This window comes from Ovis aries, chromosome 17 (assembly GCF_016772045.2).
Source record: "Ovis aries strain OAR_USU_Benz2616 breed Rambouillet chromosome 17, ARS-UI_Ramb_v3.0, whole genome shotgun sequence".
Lineage (NCBI taxonomy): Eukaryota > Metazoa > Chordata > Mammalia > Artiodactyla > Bovidae > Ovis > Ovis aries.
This window is the reverse complement of record NC_056070.1, coordinates 69,596,166-69,623,683: the sequence shown is the minus strand read 5'-3', so window position 1 is coordinate 69,623,683 and position 27,518 is coordinate 69,596,166. Positions and strand designations below refer to the sequence as shown.

Genomic DNA, 27,518 nt, shown 5'->3' with positions numbered 1-27,518 from the left:
TCCTACCTTTAGAGGATTTTCATCTTGAAGCTCTAGGACGGCAGGCTGCCCAGATGTTCTTTAGGCTCAGCCCCCAGGGCCACTGGCCAGCCACCCCCCTGCAGCCCCAGCCTGAATGCCCACCTTGGTTGCTCTAAGGGCAGAATCTGGGCAGCCCGGGCTAATTCTAAGTGCCGGGCTGTGATATCAGAATAGGGCTATGACATCAACGTGGGGGCAGGTCAGCCTGGGGGAGCAGGGCAGGAGAGAGGGAGCCCCCGAGGGGCCGGATTAGCCACCCCCCACCCCACGGCGGGAGCAAGGCGCAAGATAGGGGTGTCTGGCGGTGGCTTCACTGCTCACAGCCTCCTGGGGCACCCACTGGGAGGCGGGCCTGAAGATCTGAAAATGATTCACAAATGCTGAAAGGTAGGTGGCAAGCCAGCCAAGCGGCTGGCACTTCGGGAACGGATTCAGGCACTGATTCAGGAACAAGGAAAGCAAATGAACCATCTTCTAGCGCCCCCCTGTGTCAAGTGAAAGGACACGCTCTGGTTTCTGACTGAGAAGCTCCCGAGTGGGCCGAGCATCACGGTCCCCCCAAGATGCAGCTAAATGCAGGCAGATGAAAGGCGAAAGACGCTTTACAACTGAATAACAATAAACAAACTGCAGTATACGTGTGTCCTAATCATTGTATGGGACGCATTTACACTAAAACATAATTCGTTGTGTGTTTGAAGTTCAAATGAAACTCGGCGGCCTGCATCTGTATTTACGAAAATCTGGCAATCTTATCCAGGGAGGTTTTTTTAATGCAGGTGCCCTCTGCCCACCCTATTCCCAACACTGCTCTCATTCATTCAGATTTATCACTGCCCAGCAACCTGGGAGTCTGTGTTATTTTAAAGCTGCCAAGGTGACTGTTATCAGTAACTACAGCTGACTTCCCTTGAGCATTTGCCAAGCCAGGTGCCAGGTTCATTTTACCCACTATGTCAGCCCTCACCGCACCTTCAAGGGGTGGTTCTGTGATTAAGCCCGCTTCACAGAGGAGAGAATGAGGCAACAGAAAGCAGCACCTTGACCAAGGTCACACAGCCACGAAGGGAGCCGCGGGCTGTGATCCCACTGACTTAGAAATCTTTGAATTGGAAGGATGCTGGGAGGCACACAATCGGCTGGTGGGGGAGCCCCTTGCCAAGTTCAGCATCACTGCTGACACAAACACCAGAGTGTGGACCCCAAGGAAAAGAGTCATCATGGCGGGGGGGACCCACATTCCAACTAGTGGAGACCAAAACAGAAGGTCAGACTGACACAGTGACCTTCCTTCCACATGCACCGAGAGGCTCGTGCAGGGGGGACCCCAGCGCAAGGAGACTGCACTGTTGTAAAAACAAGGCGGAAGCTTTTCATGTACTCACCGGGAAAGAATCCCAAGATCTACTATCGCTAAATAGAAAAAAAAAAAAAAAAAAAAACAGCAAAGTAGGGGATTGCACTTTTTTAAAATAAGTACTTATTTGGGGAACTTCCCTGTAGTCCAGTGGTTAAGACTGCCTTCCAATGCAGGAGGTGTGGGTTCAATCTCTACTCAGGGAATTATGACCCCCCAGGTTGCACGGTGCAGCCAAAAAAAATGTACTTATTTGAATATACACATGTAAAGACATACGATCCCGGAAGCTCAGTGGCCCCTGCGTGGGAGAACAGGGTGGGCAGCCGGGCAGACAGTCAAGGGCAGACTTCACGGTGTGTGCCTTTGAAACCGTTGGTTTACGAATCTTATAAAGACGTTACATGTTAAAAAAATTAATGCATGAAAATAAAAAATAAAATGTCTTGCTTAGGACCTCTGAGCCAACCTTCCACCTTGGCAAAGGCAGCAGCTCTGGCTGGCTAAATGGTTTTCAGTCTCCGAAGCGGACCTCGGAGAAAGTCTGGCCTGAGGCACAAGCCCACCATCCTGGTCTCCAGCCCCGCCTTCTGCCTCTGGAGCTGACCCACCACAGAATCCAAAGGTTCTGCTGAAGCCCAGGGACCAGGGTTGACCCAAGAAAGGCACACTGCCTACCACAAACATCCCCACCCCGAGAACTGCCGGCACCCCTGCCGCCTAACGTCCATCGGCTGCTGAGGACGTGGAGCTGAGTGGGCAGGGCGAGGTGGGTCAGCCGGTCGGTCACCACCGCCCCCCCAACACTCAGCTCCCCCCACCCCGTCTCCAGACCCGCGACACTGCACGCACTCCCGCCGTGCCGAGCGCTGGCTACCTGAGTGGCTGCTCATCATGCGGACAGCCTTGGCCTTGGCCAGCTCCAGGGCGGTGATCCACTGCTGCCGCTCCACCTCCGAGCCGGCCTTGAGGTGGTAGGTCCTGCCCCCGCTGGTCAGCACGATACCGCAAGAGTCCTCCGTGTCGAAGTGCGCAGTGAACAGGTTGATGGTGGCACGGCAGGTGTGGGCCATCTCCCCCTGATTTCTGTGGGATGCAAGAGGAGGGATGGGGTGAGGCTCCCAGACTCGGTGGTTCTGGACCAAGGGTCCCCAACCTCCGGGATCTAATGCCTGATGATCCGAGGTGGAGCTGATGGAATAATAACGCCAATAAAATGCACCTAAATGTAACACACTCGAATCATCCCCAAAACATCCCCCGCCTCCAGGTCTGTGGGAAAGCTATCTTCCACGAAACCGGTCCCTGGTGCCGAAGACGTTGGGGACCACTGTCCCAAACTGAAGAAGAGACTTCCAGGCCCCTCCCTGGAATCTCAGACCCTTGGAGCTGGCGGCGGCCCTGACGCAAGTGCTGGGAGATAATGCCTCTCAGGGCTGACGTCTTTAGAGGGTGGGCCTTGGCGGGGGGTGGTGCTCTCAGTGGGGAGAGGGGCCGAGGACACAGGGCCCACGTCAGGGCCACGTGCAGGGCATGCTGGCTGTGCTCTGAGCCCTTGCAGAAACCGGGAAATGGAGAGGGGAGACAGCCAGGGCCCTGCCAGGCAGCGAAGACTTTCGACTCCACCCCAGGCTCTTTCCACCAAGTCTCAGAACCACAGAGTTGGAGCAGGGTGGGAACCCACCGCTACAACTGTGATTAGAGACCCGGAACCCCAGGGGGTGGACTTGGAGGCCCCCCACCCCCACTTGCTAGGAATGGCCTGGGAACTGAGATCTGAAGAGCAAAAAAACCACCGTTCTCTTCTAGCCCCAGGAGATGAGGGCAATGGCTGGGCTGATCCAGTACCCGTAGGGACAAGGGACTGACTCTGTGCTGGTTACAAGATCATGGAGTTAACGGTTCCAAAGCAAGGGGAACATGCATATGTATCACTGAGTCCCTTTGCTGTCCCCCTGAACTATCACAGCATTGTTAATTGGCTACACTCCAATATAAAATAAAAAGCTTAAAAAAAAAAAAAAAAGTAAGGAGAAGCAGAGGTGACTGAGGCCTGGGCCATTTCCAACTGTGATCACTGTCTGAAAACTGAGTTCCAACTACCATGACTGGACCTACTTAACTCACTCCTTCAGACACTCACCGGAAATTCAGACACCAGTCCTCCTCCCCATGACAAACCAAAGCTCTGTCCACAGAGGCGGTGGGGAAAAGGAAGAGCAACCGGCCAGCCCGTGGCCCTGCGGGTGCTGGAGTCCCTGCGGCAGTTCCGCTGCTCTTCAGCGCTCACTTACTTTCCCTGGCTGTCCATCACCTGCTACTCTCTCGACTCTTCTACCAGTTCTAGAGTCAAATGACAACAAGACATTCATCTTTCACTGGAACAGCTGCTGCCGTTTCTGATTCTCTCCTGCTTTGGTTACATTCCTTAGAGAAGATGAGGTGTGGCTGACCTTGAACGACATCAGGGGTGAGAAGCACCCAACCCCCTGCACAGCTGAAATCTGCTGGGTGCTGGCGGAGGGTGCAGAGGACCCAGAATGGCCAGGGGCGGGGGGAAGAGAGTGGACACCAACAACAGCATCGGGACGCGCCACAGCAGCACCAGACAGAGGAGCCTGCTCCACAGCCTTCTTGCATCATCTCCCAGGCGACCCCAGAGGGCCACCAGGACAAGGACCCTGTCACTGACCGGACTTGCTATGTTCCCTCTCAGGGAACGGGTTGAAGTGTCTTTGGAAGATGGTGGTCCCCCTATTGCAGTTCAGTTCAGTTGCTCAGTCGTGTCCGACTCTTTGTGACCCCATGGACCACAGCACGCCAAGCCTCCCTGTCCATCACCAACTTCTGGAGTTTATACAAACTCATGTCCATTGAGTTGGTGATGCCATCCAACCATCTCATCCTCTGTCGTCCCCTTCTCCTCCTGCCCTCAATCTTTCCCAGCATCAGGGGCTTTTCAAATGAGTCAGCTCTTTGCATCAGGTGGCCAAAGTACTGGAGTTTCAGCTTCAACATCAGTCCTTCCAATGAACACCCAGGACTGATCTCCTTTAGGATGGACTGATTGGATCTCCTTGCTGTCCAAGGGACTCTCAAGGGTCTTCTCCAACACCACAGTTCAAAAGCATCTGTTCTTTGGCGCTCAGCTTTCTTTATAGTCCAACTCTCACATCCATACATGACTACTGGGAAAACCACAGTCTTGACTAGACGGACCTTTGTAGATAAAGTAATGTCTCTGCTTTTTAATATGCTGTCTAGGTTGATCATAACTTTCCTTCCAAGGAGTAAGCATATTTTAATTGCATGGCTTCAATCACCATCTGCAGTGATTTTGGAGCCCCCAAAAATAAAGTCTGACACTGTTTCCACTGTTTCCCCATCTATTTGCCATGAAGTGATGGGACCAGACCCCATGATCTTAGTTTTCTGAATGTTTAGCTTTAAGCCAACTTTTTCACTCATCTCTTTCACTTTCATTAAGAGGCTTTTTAGTTCTTCACTTTCTGCCATAAGGGTGGTATCATCTGCATATCTGAAGTTATTGATATTTCTCCCGGCAATCTTGATTCCAGCTTGTGCTTCCTCCAGCCTAGCGTTTCTCATGATGTACTCTGTGTATAAGTTAAATAAGCAGGGTGACAATATGCAGCCTTGACATACTCCTTTTCCTGTTTGGAACCAGTCTGTTGTTCCATGTCCAGTTCTAACTGTTGCTTCCTGACCTGCATATAGGTTTCTCAAGAGGCAGGTCAGGTGGTCTGGTATTCCCATCTCTTTCAGAATTTTCCACAGTCTATTGTGACCCACACAGTCAACGGCTTTGGCATAGTAAATAAAGCAGAAATAGATGTTTTTCTGGAACTCTCTTGCTTTTTCGATGATGTAGCGGATGTTGGCAATTTGATCCCTATAGAAGTGGGAGGGCTCACACCACTGGAGGCATGAGTGGACCAGAGTATCGCAAGGTGTGGAGCGTCCTGGACACAAACCTTGTGCATTTTCTCCAGTTCCCCTGACTGTCTCCTCCTTTGTCTCTGTGTCAGCGCTTCCTCCTTGTCCAGCTGTCCCTCTGCTTATGGACTTTCGTAAAATGACAATGGGAATCGGGAAATGGGGGTGAACGGGGCAGATACAACCTCCCTCCCCCTTGCTTCTGCAGACTGCTTGGCGGCACGTTTTCTCCTCACATAAATTCTGGAGGAGTCTGTGCGCCAGGCCCACTGTGTCTGCCGCTCAAGGTGAAGTGACATCCGGCAAAGGAGGCGCACTGTATCATCGCTTCTGTCCTTCCACTCCCCAATTCTGCTTCACTGCCCTGTGATTGCACCTCTCAAAGTGTTGACTCTTTAACATTTCTTGCCTTGGACTATGCTTTCTGGGGGATTTTCACAAAAAATGTCTACGGGCAAGAAAAAGAAAAAAAAAGGACAGGCAGCAAGTTTCAACCCAGACATATAGAAAGACAAAAGCTGGGACATCCCTGGTGGCCCAGTGGTTAAGAATCCACCTTGCAATGCATGAGACATGGGTTCCATCCATGGTCAAGAAACTAAGATCCCACATGTCTCAGAGCAACTAAGCCTGGGTGCCACAACCAGAGCGTCCGTGTGCCACTAGGAAAGATCCCCCGTGATGCAATAAAGATCCTAGGTGCTGTAACTAAGACCCAACGCGGTCAAATAAATGAATACATATTTTTAAAAATGAATAAGTAAAAAATGGGTAAGATAAAAAGATTCCTCTTACCCAAATCCAGGACAACTTGAGCATCAAGATAAATGATAGTGATAGGTATTAACCCATTGGATAAGCTAGAAATCCATGAGTTCACTCTGACATAAATAAGTGAATAGGGAAAAGCTCTTTTTAAAGAGCAACCATCAAAGTTGTAACTGATTCATGCAAGAATCACCAAAGGGTGTTAAACACCAGTGGGGATTCTAGGTGAGGAACAGTTTTACAGAGCCTCAAGGTGCTTCCCCATAAAAATATTTTCTAATCAGTCATTAAATTAATATTATAAAAGTAGCTTCGCAGTTGGAAAAACCTGGCAAACACCATCTTAACGAAATGATGGAAGCCATGTTTGTTAGCAGTGGGACAAAAGAACACGGTGTGCCTCCTGGGGCTCCCCTGGCCATCCAGTGGCCAAGATTCTGAGCTTCCCACGCAGGGGGTCTGGGTTTGATTGCTTGTTGAGGAACTAAGATCCCACATGCCAGAAAGAAAGAAACAAACAAAAAACCATGGCGTGCCTCCTGATCCGGAGCTCTGTGAAAGGCACAGTATACATCCTACGGTGTTCCTGCCGAAAATGCAGAATGACTGAGCAACTTCGCTTTCACTCTTCACTTTCATGCGTTGGAGAAGGAAATGGCAGCCCACTCCAGTGGTCTTGCCTGGAGAATCCCAGGGACGGGGGAGCCTGGTGGGCTGCCGTCTATGGGGTTGCACAAAGTCGGACACGACTGAAGCGACTTAGCAGCAGCAGCTTCTAAACATAAGGGAACTCCAGGCGATCCCATACTGAGGCATATTCTACAAAGTAACTGGCCTGAATTTATCAAAAACCCTCAGGCCACCAAAGACAGGGAAAAATGGAAAACTGTTCCAGACTGAAACTAAAGTGACAAGACAGGAGAACCAATGCAATCTATGGTCCGGGAGTGGATCTTCTTCCCTGAAGGGACATGTTTGGGACAACTGGCAAAATACAAATGGGGTCCACGGGTTGGATGGTGGCACCGTATCAGTGTTCACACCGTGCATATGTCAGAGAATGTTCTGGGTTGAGGAATGCACGCTGATGTGTTATGTGATCACAGGCCTCGTGTCTGATACTTATTCTCCAAGAGTTAAAAAAATAATAATACAAATATATTGCTGTGCTAAGTTGCTTCAGTCGTGTCCAGCTCTGTGACCCTATGGACTGTAGCCCACCAGGCTCCTCTGTCCATGGGGTTTTCCAGGCAAGAGTACTGGTGTGGGTTGCCATGCCCTTCTCCAGGGGATCTTCCCAACCCAGGGATCCAACCCGAGTCTCCCACATTGCAGGTGGATTCTTTACCATCCGAAGCGTGGTTGCTGCTGGGACTAGGGCAGCCAAACAAATGAACATAAATATTAAGAAAAATAATTGAGGGATCTGAGGGGTGGGCATTCTTGGTATTATTCTTGTAATTTTGAAATTATTTCAAAACAAAAAGTTTATTTTAAAAAATCTAAGTAGCAACAATTATACTGAATGGACTCTATTTGGATCCTGATTTCTAGAAACTTTAAAAAATAGTTGTAATCAATGGGGAAAATTTATTACAGGATTATATGAAATCATGTGTGTGAACCCTGTGAAAACTGTAAAGAACCATAGAATTTAAAGAAACTTTCATTCAAGAAATATCCATTGAGTGCCTACAGTGTTTTTAATTTTTAAAAAATCAATGGGGAAATTTTAATATTTACTGAATATCTGATAATATTAAGGAATTACTGTTAAATTTTTAGGCACTTTAATGCCGTTTAGATGAATTTTTAAGAAACCTTCATCTCTAAAGAGATACATAATATTTACAAATATTCACTATTATTAAAATTATTTTTTTAACTTAATCCTTGGAATTAAGTAAAAGATGTCTGGGACTTACTTCAAATTTTAAAAAATTTTTTTATGTGGACCATTTTTAATAGTCTTTATTGAATTTGTTACAATACTGCTCTGTTCTTTATGTTCTGGTTTTGGGGCAGTGAGGCATGAGAGAGCTTAGCTCCCCACCCAGGGATCGAACCCTCAGCCCCTGTGCTGGAAGGCTGAGTCCCACCCACTGGACTGCGAGGGAAGTCTCCATGGGACTGACTCCAAATCAGAGGAGGGCAGGGAGGCCTCATGGTAAGACTCGCTAACACTAGGTAATGGGGTATCAGCTACTGTTATGTGTTTTAAAATTTCCATAGTAAATAAAATCCATTTAAAATCTGTCACATTGTAAGTTCGTCCTTCCTGTGTACGCTGACGGCCAACAGCAGCGCTGAAGGACTTTGGGGACGGGTCCCTGTGAGCCAGCCCAGGAATGGGGCTGTGTGCGAGAGTGTCTCCAGAGTGAGATGACGGGTCCCTAGGGCACAGGACAGGATCTACTTTGAGCTCAATCATGAGCCTACACAGAACAATTCAGGGAACTTGAACAGATTTAATTTCTTAAATCATCACACAATCCATGTAGCTGCAGTCACGAACTACAGAATGTCCCAGCCTCCTAGATTCTTCCTTTAACAAGCGATCTCTGAGCTCAAAAATTCATCAGCACTAAAGCAAACCTCCCCCCAAATGCCACATCAAGCAAGGGAAGGTAAAAGTTGTGTCTGACTCTTTGCAACCCCATGGACTATACAGTCCAGGGAATTCTCCAGGCCAGAATACTGGAGTGGGTAGCTGTTCCCTTCTCCAGGGAATCTTCCCAACCCAGGGATCAAACCCAGGTCTCCAACATTGCAGGCAGATTCTTTACCAGCTGAGCCACAAGGGAAGCCCACATCAAGCAAAGGAAGCTAAAAAAGAAAATCAGTTACCAAGACAAGAGGAAGATTAAAATGTCACTTAAGAAGAAATCAAAATTTAACACACTATGACAAATCTTGACAGCGTATTAAAAAGCAGAGGTACCATTTTGCCAACAAAGGTCCGTATAGTCAAAGCTATAGTTTTTCCAGGAATCCTGTACGGATGTGAGAGCTAGACCTTAAAGAGGGCTGAGCACCGAAGAATTGATGCTTTTGAACTGTGGTGTTGGAGAAGACTCTTGAGAGTCCCTTGGACTGCAAGGAGATCAAACCAGTCAATCCTAAAGGAAATCAGTCCTGAATATTCACTGGAAGGACTGACGAGGAAGCCAAAGCTCCTATACTTTGGCCACCTGATTCGAAGAGTGGATTCATTGGAAAAGACCCTGATGCTGGGAAAGACTGAGGGCAGGAGAAGAGGGTGAAAGGATGAGTTGGTTGGATGGCATCACCAACTCAAGGGTCGTTAAGTCTGAGCAAACTCCAGGGGATAGTGAAGGACAGAGAAGCCTGGCGTGCTGCAGTCTGTGGGGTCCCAAGTCAGACGTGACTGAGCAACTGAACAACAACAAGGACAATTAGGAATTTAAATGTAGATTGTGAGTTTACTGATGGTGGGACATGTGATTTATTCAAGAATTCTACTTCTTCCCTTCATGGCCTCTGGTATCATCGGCACTGACATTAATATTACATGAAATAATCTTACATAAAAGTTGACTCCCACCCAGCTTCGATGGGAGCAGAAACAGCAGCTCAATTCCCGTCGAGCCATGACAGCAGCCTGCAAAATCAAAGTTCCCACACCTTCGTCACGGACTCCCGAACAGAGGCTGAGTTCAAAACAACCTTCACCCCTGGGCACGTTCACTCTTTCCTTCAGTCAGCATGGTAGGCCAGGCCCCGGGTTCTGGTCGGTGAGTAAAACAGATGCAGTTAGGGTCTCTGTGGGACAGTCTCTCTATCCCGGGCCCCCACAGCATCCAGCAAGCGTGTGTGGCCTCCTGGGACTTCCTGGGTGGTCCAGTAGCTAAGACCGCGCACTCCAACGCAGAGGGCCTGGGTCTGATCCTTGGATCAGGGAACTAGATCCTTCCCACAGGCCACAATTAAGAGTTCAAATGTTGCAGCTAAAGACCCCACATGCCACAATGAAAACGAAGGATCCCGTGTGCCACAACGAAGACCTGGAATGGCCAAATCAATGAAGATTCAAAGAAAAGAAAGAACACGTGGCCTTCTGTCTCTCCCCCAGCATCTGGACTGAGCAAGGGAAGGGTCCTGTCAGCAGAGAGGGGGCTCCCCACGACACAGTTCTTCAGCTCCAGAAGGACAGTCCACAGCGTGGCTACCCCCGAGAGAGAACTCAGGTACGTCTTCTTCATCCTCTGGCAAATACAGCCCACTCCCCTTGACCGGACCAGTTAAACAGGAGGGTGGGGTCACACAGGAGGCTCTCACTCGTTAAGCATTCACTGCCCGCAAATCTCTTCCATTCAGAAAGTCCCCGTCACTTACGAAAGAGCCTACCAAGTGCTTCTTCCTGCGTGCTCACTCTGGGATCACTCCCCCCGGGGAAAGCCAGCAGCCATGCGGTGAGGACACTTCGGACGGGCCCACGGAGCTAGGAGCGGAGGCCTCCTGTCCACGGCCAGCGCCACTGGGCCCAGGCGGGTGGAGGGAGTGGCCTTGGAAGTGCATCCTCCAGCCCCGGTCAAGCCTTCAGGTGAGTGTCGCCCTCATGAGACCATCCCCAGCCACAGCTCCTCCAGCTAGCCGCCTGCTCGTGAACTCCTGACCCACGCAAACAGTGACGTGCTTATTATTGTCTTCTACCACTGAATGTTGTGCGACTGTCGTGGAACAATAGAGAAAACACAGGATGCTGAGTCAGTCTCTCTGAAGATGAACAGTGGGGTCACATGGACAGGGTAAGTCCAGCCACTGCAGGGCAGAGAAACACCCCCAGTGAGGACAGGTGCTGTCTGGAAACCCATCTCAGATCATGGAAGAAGGATGCTCTAACAGAGTTATCTAAGGAAGCCCAGCTTATCTTGGGAGATGAAGGTTTATTCTGTCACCTGAGAGACTTGCTCAAGGCTGGTGCTGAGGGGGGCAGAAATGCTACCGGAAGAAATCAGTGTATTCACCCTACCAAGTGTAAAACAGACAGCTAGAGGGAAGCTGCTGTAGAGCACACGGCGCTCAGCTCGGTGCTCTGTGGTGACCTAGAGGGCGGGACGGGGGCTGGGGTTCAGGAGGGAGGCGATATATGCATACTTAAGAGCTGATCCACTTTGTGGAGCAGAAACTAACACAACGTCATAAAGCAACTATACGCCAATAAAACATGATAAATGAAGAAGAAAGAAGTCAATGAACAGACAGATGGCTGGACAAGATGACCTCTGCCTTCCTTTTCTACCTAGACATTCTCCCCCCACCAGCTTCCCAGGCCCCGATGGCAGGTCTGTGCAGCGTGTGGCTGGCTAAGTTGCTGAACGCTGACCTAACATGCGATGGGCCTTCTGGGAGGAAACAGATGAGATACGATCTGCGGTCCTGGCCTTGAGCAGCTGCACGTGCAGAGAGATGACCCGACACCACCGCGTACAAACTAGGACCGTAGTGGGAGGGGGAGCAGGTGGGCTGCAGGCTTGCTGGGCTAGAAGGCCCCAACAGCAGGTCGAGAAGCTGACCCCGGTGGGAGAGGAGGCACCACGGGAGTCTGCTCAGAAATCTCACGTCCAGGAGGCACGGACTCGGTAACCTGACAGGCAAAATAAAGTCAAGTTTAGGACAACTGTGGGACTCAGATGAAGAAAATCGCTCCGTGCTTGCATCTGGCAAAATAATTTAACTTTCTAAAAGCGGAAAATTCAGGGGCAGTGCCTTCCTTGTCCCCACCCAGCCTGCTCACAAGTCTCCCCAGACTGGAACCTGGAAACGTCATTAGCCCTATTCCCACGCGCCCCTGGGCTCAGGGCAGGAGCCTCCGCTGCCCCCGGACCAAATCCAATATCAACAGTAGGAATAAAGGGAGACGAGCACCTGGATGCCACTGCTGCGGCCCCAGAGAGCTCCCACGGGTGTGTGCAGGAGCAGGGAGGCCAGAGGACACGGGATGCCCAGCAGAAGCATCCCTTGGTCCTCCTCTACCAGCTCAGCCACCAGCTCCTGGCTGCCTGGACTCTGACCTCCAAGCCACTGAGTCAAGAGACCTGCGTCCCTCGATGTGCCAAGCTCAGTGCCAGGCATAATCATTTCTGATAGCTCATCTCCCTTTCTTCCAGTCGGTCGACCCATCAAATTCTCAGGAGGCTGGGGCTGGAAGGAACCCCGGAGCTCACCTTACAAATGAAGAGTGTGATAGCTGAAAGGGAGGTTGGAGGTTGGGATAAACTGAAGCTTCCCCCCACCCAACCCAATTCTTAAAATCCTCCTTGAATTACACTTACATGCCCACGTCCTTTGCCACGGGGATTTGCAGGATCACCCACTGGAGTGGGAAGTGGGTGAGTTCCCACCCCACCGACACTGGGTGGGGTTCCGTGCTTGGACCCGGCCAGTGGAGTGTGGACACGAATGAAGGTGCATGGCTCCCCCAGCCCACAGGGCAGAGGAGGGAGCAGGGTGTCGCTTGCTGAGGCAGAGCTGGGGCAGATACCCAAACAAAAATAACTGCCTCCCTTGGTTTATTTTTTAAATATTTTTTAAATTAATTTTTATTTATTTGGCTGTACCAGGTCTTAGCTGCAGCATGTGGGATATAGTTCCCTGACCAAGGACGGAACCCAGGCCCCTTGTATTGGGAGTGCCGAGTCTTAGCCACTGGACCACCAGGGAAGTCCCGACCCCCTCCTTGCTTTAAGCCTCTGGGTTTGGGGGTGGGCTGCTTTGGGGCTGCCTGATCCAGCAGGAAAGTGAGCTGAGGACCCGGCTCTAACTCCCTCTCTGTCAGGATGGTCAGAGCCTGCTGTTACCAGAGCGTGGCCGTGGAGGACGAGGTCAGATGACCCTGGAGAGGCAGAGCTGAGGCTGGTCCTGCGGGTGAATGGGCTGCATGGGTACGGGAGGAAGGGAAAGTAGAGAAGGAGGGTCCGGTGTGGAAAAGCAGGCGCCTGTCAGCAGCCTCTGTGGGCAGCCTCAGGGTCTGCTCCTGATCTCCGCCCGCCTCCTCTTAGGCTACTGCAAACACTGTGTGAGTAGAGGGCTCTGCAGCTGGTCACCGCAGTCTCGAGAAGGGGGACACTACCAAAGAGGCCCATCTTCTTGGACTTCGCTTCCCACGGTCCCTGGGGACAGAGCCACAGCTGGACCCTGAGGATGACAGGCTGGCACGTTCAGTGAGTGACCGCCTTTTCCAAAAGGGTTTGGTTTCCACCTTCACATATGTGGTCAAGTGATCTTTGACAGGGGTGCCAAGGCCACTCAATGGGGAAAGGACAGTTCTCTTCAAATTCGCTGCCATGTGCAGGCTCAGCCGTGCCCAGCTCTCTGTGCGACCCCACGGACTGTAGCCCGCCAGGCCCCCCTACCCATGGGATTCTCCAGGCGAGAATACTGGAGTGGGCTGCCATTTCCTCCTCCAAGAGATCTTTCCGACCTAGGGCTCGAACCTGCACCTCCTGCATCTCCTGCCTTGCAGGGTGGATTCATTACCACCGCGCCACCTGGGAAGCCCGCTTCAACTAACGGTGCTGGAAAAACTGGATACTGTATCCACATGCAAACAAGTGAAACTGGACCCTTAACTTACACCATATACAAAAATGAACTCAAACTGGATTAGGGATCTAAGACAACTCTGGGTCCAAGGATCAAAGCAGTGCTGCCGAAACCGCAGTCTCCGGGTCAGGTCTGCTCCGTGCCTGTCTGCCCGGCTCTCTTGGGATGCTCCCTCTGAGGGAAGCCAGCCCCGAGGGAAGCAGCCTGTCTGCTCTGCAGCCACGGTGCTGCAGCCCAAACCAGCCGCGTGAACAGAGCACAAGGAGGAGCTCTGAGACCCTGTGGATGGAGAGAGAGGCTCGGCCAGCCTCCAGATGCTCCAGAACCTACCATCCCAACCCCAGCCACCAGCTGACTGCGGCCCCACTCGAGGGCCTGAGCCAGAACCGTCCAACCAAGCCCTTTCTGGATTCCCACCCAACAGAAAACTGTGGGCAATAACAAAACCATTGTTGCTGTTTTAAGCCTCAGAGTTCCGTGGCCGTGGATAACCGGCAAGCCTAGTGCACACAGGCAGCTGACCCTGCCAATAGTTTCAGTGTTTAGCAAAGACCTGATGACAAAAAGTCCTGCTTAAAAAAAGGGGGGGCCTGCTGTGGGGTCTCATGCAGGGACTGACCCTGAAGACGGGCGATGCAGGGTATCTCCTGAATGAAGGGAACTGGTGGGAACCGAGAGGGAACCAAGGACCCCCACCATCTCTTCATGGGGGAGGCTGCCCACCTGCAGGTCTCCCAAGCGGGACCCGGAAGTGTCTACAAGGGGGATCTGGAGGGATGGCTTATTTGGGTGGGAAGACACAGCTCCTAACACTAAGAGGACAGGCTCTGGTGGTAGAATTCCAGAAGGTGTGGGGTTCAGGTCTTAGCTCAGCCACCCGCTAAGCGACACCAATGCAGTGGAACAAACCCTGGCTTTCTCAGTCGCTGCCAGGACGCAATGACCTTTTCCACTGGGTCTGTCATCAGATGGGATGACATACGCATAAGCACCTTATTCACCACTAGCGACAGCCGCTCAGGCGTGTCCAGCTCTTTGCGACCCCACGGACTATCCAGTCCATGGGCTTCTCCAGAATACTGGAGTGGGTAGCCTTTCCCTTCCCCAGGGGACCTTCCCAACCCAGGGATCGAACCCAGGTCTCCCGCATTGCAGGCAGATTCTTTACCAGCTGAGCCATCATGGAAGCCCTATACACCACTAGTCACTGTTCAAATACAGTCACTGTGGAATCTAAGATAGAACAGGGTAAAAATACAGGGTACTGTCTCCATCACAATTTTTGTGTCACGCGTTGAAGTTTTCCTGGATGACTCAAAAGCCTTAAATACAGCTAGAACAGCCTCTGCCCAGCTCATGAAGACACCGGGCAAACAGAACACTGAGCTTTGTGCCTCTGCCTCCGTTCCTTTTCAAGATTCCTGCAGGTCAAAGCAGGGTGGTGTCAAGGCCATCTCCTGCTTTCACATGACTCATCCTAGCACCTGCCAGCCTCCCAGCTTGCGTGTAGTCAGGAATGGCTGACTCCCGGGCTGAGCCAAGACAAGTGCAAGAAGAGCCTGGAACATCTTTTCAAGCTGGTCACAGGACGCTATCAACACCATCAGGGTCCTTTCCAGAGGACTCCGGAACCAACCGAAGAGGCTGCACTAGGCAAAGAGAAGGCCAGATGATACGAGCATCAGGGAGGACTAGCGGCAGGGGGTTGACACAGCATTTATTCCGCCTTTCCTGTGTGAACTGTATCCTTGAGTAACCCAAGTAGATGAGGGTAAATTTCTCTTTATAGAAGTATTCCTGCTAATAAGTGAGGAAGAATGATAGAATTAGGTTAATCTAAGACTGACTGCTACCACCTGCTAACGTCAAAGACCAGGAAGTCACCAGACATCACGAGCTCCTGATGGAGGAACACGTCACCACCTCATCAAGTCTCCAGCTCCATCTGCCAAGCTAGGGAAATACGGAGGACACAGGAACACGTTAACCCACACCAAGAGGAGGCAACCAGCAAAACTAGAGGGACCCTCTTTTTTTTCTAACTTTTCAGAAGTTGATTAATATATTTGGCTGCGTCGGGGCTTAGTTACAGCACTCTGGACATTCACTGTGGCGTGCAGGCTTTTCTCTAGTTGTGGTGACCGGGCTTCAGAGCACATGGGCTCAGCTTCCCCATGGCTTGTGGAATCTTAGTTCCCCGAACAGGGATCAAACCCACATCTCCTGCACTGGAAGGCAGATTCTTAACCACTGGACCACTGGGGAAGTCCCACAGACTGTGGGACATTCTATAGGCAGACCTTATTCAGGTCCTGATACAAACAAATGTATCAAAACACCAGTTATGAAAAAAAAATATATGGCATTTGAGGCCACTGAAACTTTGAACACTGACTTGATATTTGATGATAACAAGGAATTATTGCTAATTTTAGTTGTGACAATGGTGCTGTGGATATGTTTTTTAAAAATCCTTATCCTTTAAAGATACTTACTGAAATATTTACAGGTGATGTATGATATTTGACATTCACTTCAAAATGATGTGGGGTAAGGGCACTCAGATGAAATAAGATTGGCCAGGAAGTTAATAATTGTTGACACTGGAGAAATGGGTGGATGCGGGTCCATTTTACTATTGTCTACTCTTACAGATGTTTTAAATTCTCTATAACAAAGAATTTTAAATGTAAATGAATACAGTGAGCTCTCAATATCATCACATATCCTTGTCTTAGGATAAGCCTCTGAATAGGAGCTGAGAAGCTGGGCCATGTGTAGCTTAATTTTTTACCCCTACTGGCATTTGGGAATCTACAAGACACTATGCCCAGCACCCCAGGGGACACCATAGAGGGGGACACAGCCCCATGCTCTGGCGGGGAGGAGACGGGCCAACAGCCGGCTAACAGGAGTAGACAGCCAAACGACACAACACACAAAGGGCCGTCAGAGGAAGGACGGTTCTGCCAGCCCCACTCATCGTGGGGGATCCAGGCAGGTTCAGGCTGCGATGACCTGGAATTCGACTGCCCGGCGAGGCTGCCTGCAGCAGTGGGGAGGGCTGCACTTGCTGGGAGGTGGTAGGTGCAGGGATCTGAAGGGAAGAGTGAAAGGCATGTGGCTGGCAGAAGGAGCATAAGGTCAGCTGGGCAGAAGGAGACTTGAAGACAGAGGAAGGAGGGTGGAGGGAGCTGACTGGGAAGGGCAGTGAGCGGTGAGTCCAGGGAAGCCACAAACCGTAAGTTATATTTAGGAAGACAACACCTACTGCTGCTTCAGAGGACAGCACAGCCCGGTTCTGAGCCAGCTCAGCAAGGCCATCTGCCCTCTTCTTGGTTTAGGCAATGGCCCAGCAACGCAGATCAAAAGGTGAGCGTCAAGATCGTTAAACCAGCATTCGATGCACAGAGCTGTGGCTGAACATGTGACAAGCAGCCAGGAGGGGTGAAGCTAAGTGACCGGAACTCTGAGAACTTTTAAAAGTGGAAACACGCGGGAAAAGAGTCGCTCATAAAAGAAGAAAAGCAGAGTGCACAGCGTGACCCTGAGACTCGCTGACAGTTTGCTTCGCGTGTGCAATTACCAAGGAACCTCTTAAAGCCACATCCGTGTGGTGACACCTCGTATGTGACTCAACACACATTAAGCTGCCAATATCAATTTTAGTTCAGGGGCGTCGCTCATCATCTCCTCTCTGCATGTCACCATCCAGAGTAGTTGTCCAGGAAACAGGCCCATTTCCTCCATATTTTGTTCCCTCCTGGGATAAACAGATATTGATCTTGGTTTAAGGAACCTCACGTCTTTTTCACAAGCCTGTCTTTCTTTATTGACATCTTTTGCCAACTGCATCCCAGAAGACTACAGGAGGTGTGAAAGCCATAGGCTTGAATAGCCAGCCCCCTGGGAAGCCCCACAGCACTTTGCCTGAACCCGCTGGCCTCTTACTGACTGCCAGGATGGATGCAGAGATTGGCCAGGAACTTAATTACCGCTGAAACTGGAGACTGGGTCCCTGCTCCTCCACCCTGATGCACGTGTGCTTGTCTCCCACGCTGCCTGTACACTGTTGGCCCTCAATAAGTGATACAACCAAAGCTGCGGTACGTTCACTTTCACCATGTTCCAGACTGTGTGCTGGCTCTGATCTTGGATTAACAGACCCTCCCTGAGGAAGGTACAAGGGTTCCCAGCAGCTGAAGAACTCACAACAGACATCTCACCAAAGGTGCAAAAAGGAAGGTCCTGTGGAGGAAGGAGGTCCACGTGGCGAGTGTACCCTCGTCCTGGGCAAACCCAAGTCACCGAAGGGCCTCGGGGAAGGTCTAAGTCAGAAAAGTGCCTGAGATAAGACGTCCCTGGTGGTCCAGTGGTTAGGACACTGTGTTCACAATGCAGGGAGCTTGGGTTCGATGCCTGGTTGGGGAACTAAGATCCCACATGACACACACAGCCTCCCCCTCCCAAATTTTTTTAATAAAAAAAAAAAAAGGAAGATGCCAAGCTTGGCCAGAGTCCCTTTGGCACAAAGCTGTCTGCAGAGGTGCCCACACAGCAACCTTATAAACTCCCAAAGGAGAAAGATGTAGTTCTCAGGTCGGTCTGGGGCCATTATGGATATTTCGAATGTGAGAAACCCACAGTAGGCGACTGCTAACACAGGGGATGGGACTGTTGAAAGAGATTCCTGGAGAGGACTGGAAAATATAGGGCCCTTGGGGCAGGCAGGTGGCGCCACACCAGGCCCCCCCCCCCCCCCCTCCCCCACCCCCATCCAGGGCAGAAGCTGGAGGCTGGGACACCAGCTCAGCAGAAGGCAGACCTGAGCCATGACGTGGCACCAGCAATGGGGAGGAGGGGTGGACGCGGGGAAGGAGATAGGCAGGGCTTGGCAGTTTCATCTGATGTAGGGTGAGGGCGGCAGGAAGCAGCAAGCGTGACTCGGCTTTCCAGCTACTCACAGAAAGGAAGGTCAGGAGGAGGAACGGGCTGTGTGGGGAAATTATAATTTGTGTTACAGCACCTCGCTAAAAGATGCCTTCTCCTTGCAAGGAAAGCTATGACAAACCTAGACAACATATTAAAAAGCAGAGACACCACTTTGCCCACAAAGGTCTGTCTGGTCAAAGCTATGGCTTTTCCAGTAGTCATGTATGGATGTGAGTGTCAGACCACAAAGAAGGCTGAGTGCCAAAGAATTGATGCTTTCAAACTGTGGTGCTGGAGAAGACTCTTGAGAGTCCCACGGACTGCAAGGAGATCAAACCAGTCAATCCTAAAGGAAATCAACCCTGAATATTCATTGGAAGGACTGTAACTGAAGCTGAAAATCCAGCTGAAGCTGGCCACCTGATGAGAAAAGACCCGCTAGAAAAGATCCTGGTGCTGGGAAAGGTTGAAGGCAACAGGGGAAGGGAGCAGGAGAGGATGAGATGGTTAGACAGCATCACCAACTCAACGGACGTGAATTTGAGCAAACTCCGGGAGATGGTGGAGGACAGAGGAGCCTGATGTGCTGAAGTCCACAGGGTCCCAACGTGTAGGACATGACTTAGCAACTGAACAACAAGACCTTGCTAAGAACACTGACTGACGTGCCCTATCTCCTCCAAAACATACTGCCAGTCCTCTTGGAGGCTCTTTGCAACACCTTCATGCTAAACTTTAAAGAAATGTGTACACATTTTCAACCTGTGCATTCCTTCCCAGCTTCCTTATGGTCTCATAATATAAAATACTGGATGATATTTCAAATTAAAGCTGAATCCAATATAATAAGGCCACCTTCTGGGGTAGATAACCTAGTGGCTTAACCTGAAGACTTGTACTTTCAACTTCATGTTTTTGGGGACATTTTGCAAATGGATGGTCTTTTCTAGCTCCATCCTTTAAGCATCACCTAAAGTGACATCATGGAGAAGGAAATGGCAACCCACTCCAGTATTCTTGCCTGGAGAATCCCATGGACGGGGGAGCCTAGCAGGCTATAGTCCATGGGGTTGCAAGAGTCAGACAAGACTTGGTGACTAAACCACCACCAAACTGACATCAAAAAGACTGTCTCAGGGGATTAAGATAAGACTACACTTTCACTGTGCAGTCACATATAAGACTCTGCTTTCACTGATGAGGACAAGAGTTCAATCCCTGGTCAGGGAACTAAGACCCCACAAAACTTTCAGTGCTGCCCAAAAAAAAAAAAAGGAGTCATAGCCAAAAAAATGAATGGGCATGACTGTGTCCCAATAAAACTTTATTTAAAAAAAATACTAGGCCTCCCTGATGGCTCAGTGGTAGAGAATCTGCCTGCCAATGCAAGAGACATAGGTTAGATCCCTGGTGCCAGAAGATCCCACACATTGACGAGCAACTAAGCCCGTGCACCACAACCACTGAGCCTGTGCCGTAGAGCCCATGCTCTGCAACGAGAAGCCTCCGCAATGAGGGCCTGCACGCTGCAGCTGCAGAGCAGCACCCGCTCACCACAGGGACAGAAAAAGCACATGCAGCAACAAATCCCAGCACAGCCCCCAAAATTAAATAAACAATAAAATTATATGCACAGAGAAAAAGTACTGTCTCCAGGAGAGCTTGCCTCTGAGGTGTGGCCTCACTGGAGGAGTACTTGATCCATCCTACAAGCAAAAACGTCTTGGCCGCCACCCTAAAGTGGGCCCGATTCACCATGTGTTCAATGGGCTTCCTCAGCTGGAGGACTTTGAAAACTTACTTTCAAGTGACTGAAGCCTTCTCTCTTACAGACCCAGACTGATTTCCTTGATCCCTTTCTCGATAACTGGCTTCGCCATTCCTACCCACAGATTAGCCTGAACAATAATAAATTAAAACCTTTTGGGCAGACTTCCCTGGTGGTCCTGTGGCTAGGAACTGGCCTTGCAATACAGGGAATGCGGGATCGATCCCTGGTTGAGCAACTAAGTCCACTCACCACCACGACTGAGTCCATGCCCTCTGGAGACCACGTGCTACTACTAGGAAGTCTGCACCAGTAAAAGGTCCTACACGAAGCAACAAAGATCCTGAGAGCCACAGCCAAGACCCGATGCAGCCAAACAAATATTTTTTAAAAGTTTTTGTTTCATGACTTGCTTGAAATCATTTCCTGGGAAGCAAATGTCATTTCTAATGTTGCCGAGCAGGCAACTTATATAGAACAAAACAGACTTTTGTTTAATCAAATCAACTGTGTCATTAATGTGCATAAAGCTTATGTTTCAAACACTCCTGCCATAAGGACTTGGGGCTAATACCTTTTATTTTTTAAGATGTCTTTTCCATTTCTTTTTTTTAATTTATTTTAATTGGAGGCTAATTACTTTACAATATTGTAGTGGTTTTTCCCATACACTGACATGAATCAGCCATGGGTGTACATGCATTCCCCATCCTGAACTCCCCTCCCACCTCCCTCCCCATCCCATCCCTCAGGGTCATCCCAATGCACCAGCCCTGAGCACCTTGTCTCATGCATCGAACCTGGACTGGTGATCTATTTCACATATGATAATATACATGTTTCAATGCTATTCTCTCAAATAATCCCATCCTTGCCTTCTCCCAGAGTCCAAAAGTCTGTTCTTTACATCTGTGTCTCTTTTGCTGTCTCGCATATAGGATCATCATTACCATCTTTCTAAATTCCATATATATGGGTTAATATACTGTATTGGTGTTTTTCTTTCTGACTTACTTCACTCTGTATAATAGGCTCCAGTTTCATCCACCTCATCAGAACTGATTCAAATGTATTTTTTTAATGGCTGAGTAATACTCCATTGTGTATATGTACCACAGCTTTCTTATCCATTCATCTGCTGATGGACATCTAGGTTGCTTCCATGTCGTGGCTATTGTAAACAGTGCTGCGATGAACATTGGGGTACACGTGTCTCTTTCAATTCTGGTTTCCTCGGTGTGTATGCCCAGCAGTGGGATTGCTGGGTCATATGGCAGTTCTATTTCCAGTTTTTTAAGGAATCTCCACACTGTTCTCCATAGTGGCTGTACTAGTTTGCATTCCCACCAACAGTGTAAGAGGGTTCCTTTTTCTCCGCATCCTATCCAGCATTATTGTTTGTAGACTTCTTGATAGCAGCCATTCTGACTGGCATGAGATGGTACCTCACTATGGTTTTGATTTGCATTTCTCTGATAATGAGTGATGTTGAGCATCTTTTCATGGGTTTGTTAAGGGCTAATACCTTTGAAAAGTGAAAGTCACTCAGTCGAGTCCGACTCTTTACGAGGCGACTCTATATAGTCCAAGGAATCCTCCGCACTGGAATACTGGAGTGGGTAGGTGTTCCCTTCTCCAGGGGATCTTCCCAACCCAGGGATCAAACCCAGGTCTCCCACATTGCAGCCGGCTTCTTTACCAGCTAAGCCACCAGGGAAGCCCATACCTGTGAAAATTCTGCATTATTATTATGAACTCTTCTCTAATTTCAGGTAGTTACACGTTCCCTGTGAGATGAGAACTTAGGATGAAATTTTTAAAATGGGAACTAACAACCAAAAAAAGAGCACAAAACCATATTTCCGTTATTGGTATTCAAATAGCCAAACAGATAACGTGATTAAGTGTGCTGGGCAATAGAATAACCTTGCCTCCTGTATTTATATTCCTAGCACATTGTTGGAAAGAAGTAAAAACCTGCCAACAATTACCCAGGCCTCCCAGAAATGCTTTCAGTATGTGACAATATTTACAAAGAGCGTCTTGTTATTCCTGATAATATGAATGTTACTAAGCCCAGCTGTTGGCACTGTGTACTTTCTCCCTTGGAACAAACTTGACATTGAGTGAGCTTTTCCAGCAAAATCTAGGACAGAAACACTCGAGGAAGCCACGCTTACTGGAGAAATTCTAATCCACCCCCTCCCCCGCCAATTTTCTACCAAAGTAAAAATAAAGGGGACTGAAATGCAGGTCAAGACTACGATGCAATACTCATTTAACTGACAAAATCAACGCCGACAGTACCAAGAGCTGCAAAGGACAGGGATCAGAGACCCACCAAAAGCTCTTACCTGCCCCCAGGGGGACTCTAAACTGGCACAACCGCTCTGGAAAAGAGCTCGGCGTTCGCATTCTCCACAGCCCAGACACTTCGCCTGCAAGGACCCCCGCACACACTGACGTGTCTCTGTAGCCGCCCGTCAAGAGGGGCAGGGCCTCCCAGGTGGCTCAGGGGTATCGAATCCACCTGCAGTGCGGGAGACCCAAGAGATGCGGGAACCCACTCGAGTACTCCTGCCTGGGAAACTCCACAGACAGAGGAGCCTGGCAGGCCACAGTCCACGCGGTTGCAGACAGTCAGATACGACTGAGCAGGCACGTACTACCAAGAGGAGCAGATACAGGTAAAAGGCACACTTTCAACCTGGGCTGTCACAAAGCACCCAAAATTAGTCCCCCCAAGTCATATGTTGTACAAGATCCCTTTTCGAAAAGTTAAAAATGGTTGAGGGACTTCCCTGCTGCTCCAGTGGCTAAGACTCCATGATCCCAACTGCAGGGGGCCCGGATTTGATCCCTGGTCAAGGAACTAGATCCCGCATGCCGAAATTAATACCTGGTGCAATCAAATACATAAATATTTTAAAATAAAATAAAACAAGATTTTTAAAAATAAAATTAAAATGGTTGAAATGGAAAATCTTTTTTTCTTTAATTGCATATAGATGTGCGAGTGCTTAGTCCCTCGGTCGTGCCAGCTCTTAGCGACCCCACGGACTGCAGCCCACCAGGCTCCTCTGTCCATGCGATTTTCCCAGGCAAGAATACTGGAGTGGGTTGCCATTTCCTTCTCCAGCATATAGATGAGATAAGACTACATTTAAAAAAAGAAAGTGGATGTTGATCAGGATTTGGAATGATAGTTATCCTGGAGAGAGCCAGGCTGGAGCACAGGATCAGGCAAAGAACACAAGAAATGTCCAAACCAGGCTTTGCTCAGTTTCAAAACAAACAAACAAAATTTACAGTTTTTCCAAAAGGGAAGCTACCAAAAGAGGCTCCGGTTCCTTCCCCAGCAGCCACGTCACCCAGCACTAACACTGACTCTACCAGGCCCCTAAGGAAAGATCATGAAAGAAATGGTAACTTTGGGGATTTCCCTGGTGGTCCAGTGTCTAAAACTCCATGCTCCCGATGCAGGGGGCCTGGGTTCAAACCCTGGTAAGGGAACTTAGATCCCACACGCTGCACCTAAGAGTTCGCATGCTGCAACTAAAGATTCTGCATGCCACAACTAAAAAGAAAGAAAGGAGATCATGAAAAGAGTTCTCTCAATCTGTTTGCAACACACAAGCACCGGAATTTGCCTCTATTCCAGCCACACACATCTAAAGAGCCAAGCACCTGTGTGAAGACGGAGGCCTGGATAACCCACCCTGAGCTGTCAAGACTGTGAGCAGCAGGCCTGGAGGCTGCTCAGCCCTTGAGCCCAGCAGGCAGGATGGCCAGGCCTGGTCTGGAAGGCAGGGTTCAGACCACAAGCAGGGACAGCAGAGTGGTGTCAAACACCTGCAGCTTTGGGAGGCCTGAGGGGAAGCAGACCAAAGCATCTTCCAGAATGCAGAACTGGAGTGCAGGGGAGAGGTGAGGCGCGATCCCATTGTAGAAGGGCCTTTTCTGCACTCGGAGACTAACTCAGCTTCTGCGGCACTGGAGACACCGCCTTCAGGCTGGGCACCTCAGCATACAACACCCTTGAAGCTCACTATTCAGCCTCAATTTCCCTTCCTGTAAAATGGGACTGAGAACATCTTCGGGGCGGGGGGGGGCTCACATGGGGCTAAAGGAGGGAGAAAGCTGTATAAACATCAAGGATCGTTCATCCTACCCAAGCGACTGGAGCAACAATTTGGCCCACCTTGAAATCTAGAAACGTCCATGAATCAAATTACAGAGCTGGACTGTGCAAACACACACACACGCAAGAAAACTTGTTCCCACCCTTTCCTCTCCCCTAAACCACTATTTGTCCCCACATTCTAATCAGCAAACAAGAAGAATTTTTCTTCACTACCCAGAGAATCTAGACATTTCAAGTTACCTTGAAAGGCCAACTTGTCTATACATGGTTATTCATATCCTAAAAAAAAGGGGGGACAGTTTTGTTCTGCTGATTAAAACAAAACAAACACACAGGAGGTCAGGTTTTCCACTACAACTAGGCCTTCCTGCCACGGTGGGACCCGAGACTCATAAACATTACCTCGACCCCGACTACTGACTCTGAGTAGTACCTGGGAAGATACAAATAACTCAGAAATGCTGAACTCAAGTTTGAACTGGCATCAGTCCTCACATCTGGGACAGGCACAGACTTTGGAGCGCAAAGGACCCAGGTCAGACTCTCTCTCCACTGCCTACCCGGTCCGGTGGCTCTGGACAAGACACGTCTCTCAGGTAAACCTCAGGACTCCTCATTTGTACAAGAAGACAATCCCGGAACCCACCTCACAGTGTGATTTCGGGGGTGAAATAAATGAACATTTATTCATGTGTGGTCCACAGTCCACAGGTCCTATGTGTTACGTCCCTTGCCTATAAGAAGACAGGATGACACTTCTTTATAGCAAATCACTGATGAATGTTTACACACCAGACAGGGCAGGGAAATGGGATAAAAACATCATTTGGAAAAGGATCTCGTTTTGCTCAGTTGCCCAACTCTGAGAACACTCTGTCCTGTGATGGGCCGAGGGGGTACCACAACACCACACGAGACGGTCACGTGAGAAACACAGGTCAGTTTTCCCCCCTGCCGGGAATTAAAGACAGCGATCCGATCCCCACTTTGAGGGGGAACCATCGCTTAAGGTCAGTGGAGGTCCCAAATAATCAAGGGCATCACAAATTCAACTATCCTCTAGAAATCGTGTTCCAAAAAGGCTAGGAAGGACCACATGAATGCTCCAGTGGGTCACCTGAAGAGGCTGCCCAGCTGCGTAAAGTGAGCAAAGCGACCTGAGTTTCAGAAAGGCAGGGCCTCCTGTTTGCAGTGAAAATGGAGCCGCGCTTCAGGACTGTGGTCCTGAGCGACATCACCTGGGAACTTGTTAGAAGAGCTGACTCTTGGGGGCCCTCCCGGATGCCCTGCAGCAGAACTTCAGCAGGATGGCGGAGCAATGTCCCAACAAGCCCTTCAGCGAATCCCAACGCTTGCTCAGGTTTGAGAATCTATTACGGTAGAGAGTGATTCAAGATCTCAAAGTTTAAACCACCCATCCCCAGGAAACATACCAAGGCAGCCTTCAGGATCTTTCCCCCTTTCAATCCGCTTCAGTGGAAGTGTTACCTATTTCACCACTAGACTTCGATTTTGAGCCCCATGCTGCTTCAGGAGTAAGGAAGGCCACGGTGGGACACTTCCCGATTCTCTATTGAATGTCAAGATGGGCTCCTGAAGTGACTGAGGAGGCTGAGTCTGCTGTGCCCCCAGGCCAAGGCCGGCAAACAGCAGACACTAGGGAAAGTGGGAAGCAGTCTGACTCACTGAGGAGGGAGCAGGAGCCTTTCCCACATGTGGGTCCTAAGGGGTGAACGAGGTTACTGCCCCCTCAGCCCCTAATACAGTAATTTTAGCTCCTCAACTAGAAAGCTCTTGTTTCAAGGATGTTGGGGGTTCCGACTCTGGATAGCTGCCCCAGGTCACCACCAGGGCCAGAGGGGTCCCCAGGCCCCAGATCACTCCCTCACTCCAACCTCCCTGCTCACTCCCCAGACCCAAGCTTGCCAGAGGTCGTGTCCACAGGGGATCCCCTGCCAGAGTTGAAGGTTGGCCCGAGGCATTACTTCTCCTGCTAGAGTGCCTGTTCCCAAGCATCCTGGGCCAGTGGTTACACCCTCCAACCCTGGATGCCCTCCGTCACCACGACGGCAGCATCACCACCCTTCACACTCAGCCCCCACCCTGACAGCTCCATACCTGTAGTAAGACAGGAGGCCATTGCTGAGCACGAACCAGCGGCGCTGGTAGCCCTTCAGGTAGTTGGTCCACTTGAGAAGCCAGCCCTTGAAGTTGTCCAGAGGAAGTGAGACCACGGGGACAGCGCAGGGCGAGCTGCTCCCGGGCGCTGCCATCCCAAGGTGTGTCTTCAGCTGCCCCGGGCGCGGGTCCTTTGATGCCGGCAACAACCCTGACTCGGGTTTGATCTGGGGCACGCTCCCCACTGCTGGCCCCAGCGCCGGCACCTGCTCAAAGGGGGCCTTGGCGGGGGACCCAGGCCCCGGGTTTGAGCCCCACTCTTCCCGGGGCCCCGACCCGGTCCCCAGCGCCGGCAGCAGTTCCAGTTCCTGTCTGAACCCTGGCCTGGGCTGAGACATCTTCTTGGGCTCAGGCTCCGATCCTGGCGCCCGCTCAGAAACTGCCTCCGACACCTGTTCTGACACCAGCTCCCGCTGAGGCTGGGGCACCGGCTGAAGCTGAGGCTTGGGCTCCGGCGCGGAGCCGGGCGTGGGAGCGTTCATGCTCGGCGCCGCCGTGTGGCAGGACAGGCAGGGGACAACCGTGAAGAGCGACGACAGCCCGCGGGAGCGGCCGCCGCAGCCGCCGCCTCGGCACAGAGCGGCCGCTTTCCCCATGGAGCCCGCCGACCCGAGCGCGGCCGAGCCGGGGGGAGGGGGGCGCGGGAGGCGGAGGCCTGGGGCGGGGCCGGGGGCGCCGTCACGAGCGCGCGGCCGGGGCGCGCGCGGGCCCCTCCGCGGCCCGTGCGCCCCGCGCCGCCCGCACCGGCGCTCCGTGGCCCTCGCGGCGCGCAGCCGGCTGGACTTGAACCCCCGTCCTTTCCTTGAGTCGCCGGCTCCCGGCGCCCG

The 27,518-nt window shown here is 50.6% G+C and overlaps 1 protein-coding gene across 1 annotated transcript in view; it reads right to left on the bottom strand.

Annotated features, from left to right (window-relative positions):
- The window catches only part of OSBP2 (oxysterol binding protein 2), a 120,678-nt gene extending 93,376 nt beyond the window's left edge, over positions 1-27,302 (bottom strand). Inside the window, exons 1-2 of the mRNA XM_027956783.3 lie at positions 26,632-27,302; positions 2,256-2,464 (exon numbers count right to left, since the gene is read on the bottom strand). Coding sequence (XP_027812584.1) covers positions 2,256-2,464; positions 26,632-27,287 — 865 coding nt within the window. The 5' untranslated portion in view covers positions 27,288-27,302. The remainder of the gene's footprint in view (positions 1-2,255; positions 2,465-26,631) is intronic.
- Between the last annotated feature and the right edge of the window lie 216 nt (positions 27,303-27,518).